Here is a 9,956-nt window from a genome sequence, read left to right as displayed (position 1 = left end):
TTTCTTGAAGAGGTGAACAGTTAGAGCATTGCAGTTCCCTCTTATTCCCGTTTAAAACATCAAAGGCTAGAATTTAGTTCATGAAGTTGTCTGTTTCCTGACAGACATTAAAATCAACACACCGTTTAAGAACATCCCTTCAGAAAACAATGGACAGCTTCTTTGTTCAGCATGGAGTTGTGTGAGTAGACCCAAGCACCTACTCGCCCTTAGCCCAACTGTTGCATCATGCTGTGAGACACTAACCATACTCACGTTCAGTTTCCATCAATATTTTGATTAGAACTTGTAACATTTCTCCAAATGAATTTCTGGGTTTCATCTGAATTATCTTTTAAAAAGTTTTAAGGAGATTTTTATATGTAAACAGAGGAGACAAAGTATCACGATCTCTTTTTTCTTAAAAAAAAAAAAAAGCTCATTTTTCTTATCCATTAGTCCTCATCACGACAACTACACACGATAATTTTGGCCCAATGATCATTATGACCATTGGGTCACTGCACAGTTTCAGCTTAAGAAAAGGATGGTGCAAACGTGGTCATCTCTACCAGGGGAAACACAGAGAACACTCAGTGTTAAATATGACACCTATAATTAGGAAGACCTATGGTTATACCAGAGCAGTTTTAAGGATGAGGTAATTTTAGGAGCGTTGAGAAAGCAGCAATTAATTAAGTTTTCAACGCAGCTTGTGGTGCGGTACATTCTTTGACATCCAGTTATGCTCTGTAAAAGAAATGCCTGCTATCTCTTGACCTATCGGGTTAGCGTGGCTTTGTTATTACGGGTCTAAAATTTGAGATTTAGAGTTCAAATCTCTTACACTTAGAAAAATCTAACTTTTTAGGCCCTTACAACACCTCCCTGGGATCCAAGTGGCTTGGAACTAATGAAGTCTATGAACAGCCAGAGACCTAAGGCATCACGTTTCACTAAGAAAAAAACCAGGTCTGCGATTAGATTAGGCAAGGTGGGGGAGAGGGTTATTGGCAGGTAGGGCGCCGGAAAGTTACAACTCGGGTTATTTTTTAACCGGCGCCCTACAAACGGCCGGCGTGTAGGTGGCTCACTCGCTAACTTGTAAATGAACTTCAGGTTCTCTTACTTGGGGAGACTTTCTGAATCTGAGAACCTGGCGGCGGTTCAACGACCCCGCCCTCGGGGTCCCCAAGGGACATCTTCCGGAGAGCCCGATTGTCTGGGGCGAAGGCTCAGGGAAAGCAGGGAGTGAGGGGGCGAGGGACGCGGGTCCCGAACGCCAGCCCAACCCGGCCTCACTCCCCTCGGGTGGAAACTTCCCGGCAGCGAGAGAGGCGGGAGGGGGCGGCGGGGCGGCGGTTCCCCTCGCGGAGGCAGAGAACTGCGCGCGCGAGGCTCGGGACGCGCGGCGAGCGCGGCGACCGGGCCGCCTCCTCCCCTCCCCGCCTCCGCCGGCGCTGCCTCCTCCCTCCGCCCGGCTCGGCCTCCCTCGCTCCCTCCCCTCGTGGCTGGCTCCGGCGGCGGCGGCGGCGGCGGCGGGCGCGGAGGGCGTGCGCCGGCCGAGAGGTGTCGGTGGCGAGGAAGGGAAGTTTCAAGTGGAAGGTCGTCCGCCGGCTGGCGCGTCCTCCCGACCTCCTCCGGCAGCATCATGGCGGAGCCGAGCGGCTCGCCCGTGCACGTCCAGCAGCCCCATCAGGCGGCCCCGGTGACAGCGGCGGCCCCGGCGACAGCGACAGCAGCGCCGGCTCCGGTGGCTCCCGTGGCCACGACTCCGGCCGCGCAGTCGATCGGCTGGCCCATCTGCAGGGACGCATACGAGCTGCAGGAGGTTATCGGTCAGTGCGGCGGGCGCGGCGGGGCCGGTCCAGGCCGGGCGGGAGGTGCGGCAGGCGACGCGGGATGCTGGGCTTGTCTGCATGCACGCCCTAGAGGCAGAGCGGTCGGCTTCTGGGCCTACCGGCTTCAACAGTTTTTTTTTTTTTTTTTTTTCATTCGTTCGGTGAGCGCGGGTGCTGCAGGAGGTGGCGCGGCGGATGTGACTCGCACTGCAGACGAGCCGCATGCTGCAAACTTTTATCTCCCCGATCGCTCGGGCGGCGGAACTGGGGACCCGGCAACGCCGCCGCATCTCCCTCCTCCCGCGTGCCGGGCCCGCAGCCTGTGGTCGGTGGCCGCGCGAGCAGGCAGCCGCGGTCGGGGTGGGGTTGAGGGGGCGCCGCCCTGGTCTTCCAGCGCCCCCGCGCCGCGCCGGGGGGCCGCGCGTCCTGGGGGACTTAACCGGCGCAGCCGCGCCTCTGCTCTCTAGCTCCGCACCCCAGCTTCCCATCAGCAACCTCTCGCCATGGGTAACGGGCTACGTAGGAGTTCCAGGGGCCCAGGTTCTTTCCTGAGGCCAGGGAGGATGCTGGCCTCCCTTCCTGACAGCCCCAGCTCCACGCCCGCCTTGCAGCCTGGCTTTCCGCGCCGCCCGGCGCGCCCGGGTACCCGCCTCTCGGTGCCCGGGCGCGCCTCCTGCTGCCCAGCCCGGTCGCCCGGAGAAAGAAGGCGCCCTGGCCTCCTGCCCTGTGCTGGGCCGATGCTTCCCCTCTGGTCCAGGGCCGAACTGCATGAATGAAAGCCGAGGCTCTCGATGACCTGCTGCTTGCCTGTTGGTGCCTTCTAGTTGGCTCACCAATATCCCCTTATCTTAGATTTTAAAAAACCTGGCAAAGTCGAATGGCAGGAAGCCGCCGTTACTTTTCCCTGGGCCAAGCACGTGAAGGACCAGATTTGTGTTGACCGTTGTTGGATCATCTCGTCTGAGAGGCTTGTTAAACCCAGTTAGGGCACCCTCCAGATAAAGTGTGCCGTCATTATTGGCGGTGGGATGGGATGCTGCCTTCTCATATCTTGATGTTTAAGTACATGATGAGAAAGGAATTCAGGATATTTATTTTAAACTTTTTCCCCTTCTTTTCATTATAAAGAATGTGGCCCTCCGTCCCTTTCTTTAAAAAATTAAAACCGGTAATAAGAATTTCATTAGGTGTTTACCCTTTATCTCCTGCTGCTGTAGGAATGGAACATAGCATAGATTGAAATAAATAGACCAATGACTGGCAGAACAGTAACCTAGGATATGAAAGCAAAAATCTTCGAAAACCCATGCCTTTTATAACTTTTTGCCAAAGACTCTCCTAATATGTCTTCCTGTCACTGCATGAATTATGTATCTTCAAGGGGTTTTTTAAAGCCTGTTCAGTGAAAACTCCTTTCACCTGCTAGCTAAGCCCCTTCATCTTCCCAGTTTTACTGTCTGCTCTCAACCTACTTGCCCCCACTGGTATTCTGGTTGCACTGACTGCACACTGAATAGTCAGCTGTCCTGGGATACACCTGGCCTTCCATTCCTTGCTGTCTTTCACAGGCTCTTCTCTAAGTGCCCATCTTTGTAGTTAACCTCACTCAGCTTGCGATGAATGTTTTTGAGACGCCTTCTGCTTCTTCCAAGGCAAAGTATGGTGGCTTTTTCTGTTCCTTTTTTTATATGGCTCACAGCATGTAATCCCATAGTTTTTATTTGAGCAACAGAATCTAAAGGCCTACTCTTTCCCAAGCATTGTGCTAGGTTTTTGCATTTAGAAATGAGTAAAATGGTCCTTGCCCTCAGGGCTTCCCAAGTTTAAGTAACTGATTCTATAGGATGTCACGAGTGAGTACTGGTCGAGCATAAAGGAGGGACTAACTGCTTGCTTGGAGAAATGAGGAAGCAGAGTATTCCACAGAAGACATCTGAACTGAATTTTGAAGTCTGAATAAGTTTATAAGTTGCTTGATTATTTCCATTGCTGCTTTTCCTTGTCAGCTGTGAACTCCGTTAGGGTCTTATTTATCCCTCTGACTCCAATACATAGGGATGGTCCATAAAACTTAATTGATGGTAACCTGCCACATGTTTCCATAGGGCCTAGGACCAGTATTTACTTACAATCAATTTCTATGCTTATTTTGTCAATTATTAGGGTTAGTATGCAAGTTTGCAATATGGAAGACAATATGCTTGCCTTTTGAAAGTGTTTGAGTTGACCAGTTTTATGAACTGAAATGAATAAAATCTTAGTTTAATTAAAGAGACGGGATTGATTTCAGGGCTTCTTTCTGCTTGCAGTAGCAGCATTGTTAATTACGGTTGGTCAGTTTCATTAAAAAAAAAATTTACCTGAGGAATTTGCCAGCAGAAATGCCTGTTTATTACTTCTATGCTGATTTTTGTATGTTCACACTGCAGGAAGGGTTTTCCTACATTTAAAATTATCTCATATTTTTCCAGTTGAAAGAGGCTGTCTGTGTGGTGGCCGTGTGATTGAAAAGTCACATTGCTGGAGTAGGGTTTTCCAGGGGCTTAATGTTGTAGGGAATTACACACCCATTTCCATTTACTGTTTAATGCTAGTTAAGTAATGGGTGAACTTGCGGTTAAGGACTTCTGCTTAAACATTACACGCAGAAGTTTGTAGTTCAAACATGGAGCCAGTTTCAGTGTGAACGCGGGTGGACAGCCTTGGCCTCTTGGGGCCACAAGGCAGGTGTCATATCATGGGACCCCGGCAGTGTGAACCGTGGCCAGCAGGAGGCTCAGATGTGCCTGAGCAGAAGGCCCGGCGAGGCCAGGTGTTTTAACCTTCCAGCGTGGCATGGAGCTCTTTTTCTTCTTTTCCTTCTGGCAGAGGCTAGGGCCTCAAGATTAGGAGAGACGAGGTTTACTGAAATCCAAACAAAGCAGGTTCAGTTGTTTGATTTCTGTTTTAGAAGAATAAACACAGGATTTTGCAAGTCTAAAAATAAACTTTTCTCTTTGTTATTTCGTTCTTGCGTGATAAAAGATCAGTGGAGAATTTGTAATGGTAATCTGGTTCAAAAGGTTATGGGCAACCTGGAAATGATGCAGAATCTGTTGGAGAGAGATTTATAGGGAGAGGTTAACTGTGTTGTAAAATGATTAAATTCCTCGTTTTAGCCATCAGTATTAGTAGATTTCAAATATTTCAGTCTCCTATAGAGAAGTAACTGCTCTTGGAAGGTGTTCTAGCCTGTTTAATACCCTTCAGCCTCATTAGTCTTTGTTCCTTACCACCCCCAACTACCCCCATCTCACTCTCCCCACATTCTTTCTTTAGAAGTATATGGGGCACCCAAAGATATGCCAATTGAAAAATTAGTTTATTTGTTGGTGGTATTAATATTATCACTTCAGTTTGCTAAACAAAGAACAAAAGAGGAATCATGAAAATGTTGACTTGGGTATCCTTAATCGATTGAACAAACCTCAAGGAACTTTCCTGTCAAAAAGTTGTAGTCAGTACAGTATCAGCTTCTGTATTTGACTCAGATAATTTCAGCAGAGGCTGGTATCTTTGTTGGTTTTCCTGTGAAAAACTCTAAATAGACTTAGGCCTCAGAACATGTTTGATTTTTTTTTTAGTTTTTTTTTTGCAGTATGAGACTTTCTGTAGTTTTGCACCTTATTTCTAAGCATTGCTTCACTTTCATCCTAGACAGTCACTTGGAATCATCCGCAAGGGCCACCTCCTTCATTTCTGGTCCTCGTCAACAAAAAGAATTTGGTTTCTAGTCTCCTAACTGTAGCTTGACAGAGGGCTTCTCCAGTACTCTGGTTTCTTTCTCTCCCAGGGGCTTTGTTTAACCATTCCAGTGCGTTTCCCCCAGGTGCAGGTAACAGGCAACTGGCCAGGTCTTTAAGCAGCAGCAGCCGAGAGCAATCCTGCTCCGTGCTCTCGGAAGTTCTGTGGGGCTCTACAGTTTAGAGTTTAGAACTGGTTTTGTAGGTGTCCGAAGCATCATGAGGACGGTGGAGCTACACTGGGTCCCGCTTGTTTACCGGGGACCTCAGAGGCATGGAGCACTGAGTGCCCGCATTCTGATCTCCCAGACCTATACACCGGGCTGCTTTGCCACTGCTGTCAGTTGTTAATTTTTTTTTTTTTTTAACTAAAAGAGTCCTGAGATGCTTAGCTTCGTGCAGAGGTTTCGATTTTCATATCATGTCACTTTTTTTTCTTCTTGGTAAGGAGAATAATGCATATAGAACTCGTGTTTTTTCATTATTGTGATGAAATATACATGAGATTTACCATTTTCTAAGTGTACGTTTCAGCGGTGCTAATTACATTGACAGCAGAAATGCTTTTAAATGTGCTGTTCAAACTAGCATGTACGAAAAATTTCTAGGTTAAGAGAAACTCGTGGTAGAATTTCCATAGTATTTGCTTTATTTATGCATTTGATTTGTGACCAGTAACATGAATTTCCTTCCATCTGTCGTAGTCTATTGTGTACCACATTTTTGATGGTGTTGGAGAGTAACTTGAAATGTGGTGGACTCTCGAGTCGGGAGGTCTGGTCTGTTTCATGGACGGGCGATGGCAGTTGCTAGCTGTGTGATCTTAAGCCAAGTTGCTTAGAGGTGTCTGCACTTGGTATCCTCATTCAGGACCTGGAGATGGTAACAGTAGGATTTGCAGGGAAAGGGAGACTGTGGAGCACTTAGAGCAGTGCCTGGCTCAGGGCGAGCTTTCCGGGAGCCTGAGCCCGCAATTGTTGCAGGCTGCGCCGGCTGATCAGATCCGCATTACCGCATCTTGGAGTTTCTCTGCCCAGGAGAGTTGGCTCTTCCGGTGGGCGGCTGGCTGGGGAACCTGAGGGCCCTGAGGGGAGGAAGCTGCAGAGACCTGTGGAATCGGACAGCTCAGGGCTTCGGGTGCCAGATGGCTCTTTGACAAGTGTTAAGGGCATCCTGCGGGAAGATTGGTGGAGGAAAGGCCCGGCTCAAAGAGCTTCATGAGCAACCTGCTCAGACTGCACTTTTCTCCCACCTCTGGAGGCTGCCGCGCTGGCAGGAAATGCTGCTGACTCAAAGAAATCGTCCCTGTGTGCCCCAGCAAGGCAGAGGGCATTTGTCTGCAGGTCAGGTCATCACTGTGGCTCCCCTGTCTCCTTCCTTGCCTCGCTGCCCTTCCTGCCACTCTCAAGTCTCCCTCTTAACAGTTTGACAGCAAAGGAGAACAAAACAGGACACTCTCACTACTCCCTCCTCTAGCACCTGCCTTATCTCTCTCCTTCCCTTCCCAGTGGAGAACCTCCCTTCCCTGCTTACTTATATCTAGCCTCTACCTCCTTGCTAAGAAGCCAGAGTTGAAATCTCCATGATCACTGTGGCCTTCTGTGACTGCAACCGGTGATGCCGCAGGGCTTCCCTCTCTTCCTCTCTCTGCAGGAGTTGACGCCACCTACCATTTCTCCTCCTGCTTCCCTGCCTGTGCTTGCTCCAGGATCCACTTCTCTGTGGCTCTGAGGCTTCAACCACAGCCCAAAATGCCCAGGGCCTGCCTGGTCTTTGGACTGGTGTGAGAAATCCCTTTCAAACGTCTTTTTGTAGATACTTCACAGAACCTCATATAGTGAAATTCACTGTCCCTCCACCTTTGCTTCAGTCCTAATCCTGTCCCTTCTCCATTCTCCATCTTCCTGAAGACCCTCGAGTATGAAGCAGAAACGTGCTGCTCATCCCACCCTTTCCTGGCTTCCTCCGTCTCCCGCATCTGATTGGTGTTCAGCATTTTGGATCCCGTCTTTGAGGCTTCCCTCATTCTTCCTCCTGGTCATCGATGGTTCAGTTCAGGCCTCTCTCAGTTCTTCTTAAGTGACTGTAATCTCTTCATAACCACGTTTCTTGTCTGCAGCCTTGCTTCCAGCTCTAGTAAGCATTGCTACCGAAGTGATACCCAGATTTTTATCAGTTACCACCAGACTCAGACCTTTTTAAAAGTGGCTCTTCCATGATGGTCAGGATGAACTCCGAGCAGGTGTTTAAGGCCTTCTAGAATTGTCTTTTGTCTTCCATTCAGTGCCCCCCACCCTTGTCATTGCAGTTTTCAGGACGGACTCCCAGCCAGGGGGAGCGTTTTGCAGCTGCTGAAGTGCTTCCTGCTTTCCCAGCCCCTTCTAGGCAAGTTTCCTCTCTGCCTGCAGCACCATTCCACCTCTCTTCCATTCTCATGTATTTAACAGAGAGCTCTGTCTCCCCTTTTAAGCGTTACCTTTACTGAAGTATAATAGGCACACAGAAGAGTACAGGTCATAAATGCATAGCCTGATGCACGTTCATAAACGGAACCCACCCGGATCCAGACTCCCCTTTAAGGCCTGGAATAAATGGTTTCTCTTCACAGAAACAGTCCTCTGCCCCCAAATCTCCTTCCCGTCTGCCTCCTCTCTTGGCCCTTTCATCCCTGGTGATCCTTATACCCTTGCTGCTTATTGCCTCCTTGCCCATCCTGACACTAGATGTCACTCCTCCTTGAGGACAGGTCTTTGGCCTCCATTCCCCATACCTCCCACTAAAGATTTGATAAATGTTTTCTTGGTGAAACTGAATTTTAGGGATCAACACTCCGTGCCCCCCACCTTGGAAGAGGAACATTGCCTCACTTCTGAGTATTTGCCTCCTTGGATCCTGAAGATTTAATCTTGCCTATGGTTAATGAGGATGCTCATTTCGTTGTGTTTGGGCCAGTCAGCTTAAAGGGCTCTGGAGAAATTAGCTCGTTAATCCTCCCAGATCAAGAGTAAGCACTTTGAGTACTTGCACCTGCCTGTGCTGGGCAGGTAGGCAGGCAGAGGCCTGGCTTTCCTGAGGTCATCGTTCTGTGAGGTGGCCTGTCTGGATTAAAGGATCCTGAGAGCAGTAATGGTGCCCCCCTCTTTTTTAAAACTTGGGCATTGCAGAGCAGGGTGGGGAAGCCCTGGCACATCTCTCCTCTCAAACTTTCCTTTCTTGAGTGTACCCGTGACCCTCTGGCTGTTTGTGTAGTTATATATAACCCAGCCTTGAAGCTCTGTGGGGCTTTTTGCTATGTAGAAATCAGGACTGTTGAAGATGAGGGATACAGGTGAAACACCGCAGCAGACTGATCAGGACAGGTGGTTTTCAAAGGTTGTCAACGAAGTCAGGAATTGTATTTTTTAGACAAGGGACTGGGGGATAATAGGATTGGTGTGGTACATGCTAAGAATATAGAAGTAGGTCTTGTAAGCCAAAAGCAATCTAATATGTGTTATAATTCCTCTGTGGTGTATTTTTGGGGAAGTTATTTATTTCCCCATTAAATGAAACTCTCCGTGTAATCAAGTGAAGCTTTACATTTTCCTCCAGGACAGTTTTGTTTAAATTATCCCCAGACAGCTCCAGGATGGCTGAAGTGATTCGAGTGCTTCAGGTGTTTCTTTTTCCAAATGTGCTATTCATTGCAGTTCAGGCTACTAAGGAAGAATTCAGTATAGTAATTAAAAAGGCATTTTAGATTTGGGTTAACTGGGAAACAGAGGAGAAGCAGCAGTCCTTTAGAGAATGGGTTGGCACGCCTGTAGTTCAGAATTGATTTAGAGAAACACTTTGGGAATCTGATGTGAGTAAATGCTGATGTGTTTCGCGTTTCTTCTCATTTGGTGAACAGGTATTTGGGAATAAACTCTTGGACACTGAGGGATTAGATGAATTGATCTTTTAAACTATTTGCTTATTTTGATACATGGGAAAACATCTTTTTAAGGTAGAACTTAAAACATCATTTTTAAAGATATTTTATTTTCAGACTTCTTCCAAGGAAGTGGTATTTCGTGTAAGTCAGAGGCCGAGTCCTGAGGCTCTTCATTCAGTTCTTCCCTTAGGTGAAGATGTGTGTTCTGGTGACATTTGTGGAGCTCAGGTTTCCAGCGTGAAGTCACTACTTTACCAGAAGAACTAGCATGATGAGTAGACATTGATGGCTTTCTCTCATGTGAATGATAGACCTTCACTGGGGGAGTATTTGAGAAGCCAGTGGCCTGTGACGATCCTGAGACTTCTCATAATGACTCTATTGATGGTTGACATCCTAGAAGATTTATGATCTCTTTTGAACAGGTAGCATTAGTTT

The 9,956-nt window shown here is 48.1% G+C and overlaps 1 protein-coding gene across 1 annotated transcript in view; it reads left to right on the top strand.

The window, feature by feature from the left end:
* STK39 (serine/threonine kinase 39) overlaps positions 1,407–9,956 on the top strand; it is a 318,038-nt gene continuing 309,488 nt past the window's right edge. The window contains exon 1 of the mRNA XM_018064061.1: positions 1,407–1,817. Within this exon, the coding sequence (XP_017919550.1) occupies positions 1,631–1,817 (187 nt within the window). The 5' untranslated portion in view covers positions 1,407–1,630. The remainder of the gene's footprint in view (positions 1,818–9,956) is intronic.

This window comes from Capra hircus, chromosome 2 (assembly GCF_001704415.2).
Source record: "Capra hircus breed San Clemente chromosome 2, ASM170441v1, whole genome shotgun sequence".
Classification (NCBI taxonomy): Eukaryota; Metazoa; Chordata; class Mammalia; order Artiodactyla; family Bovidae; genus Capra; species Capra hircus.
This window is presented reverse-complemented; position numbering and strand designations above follow the sequence as displayed.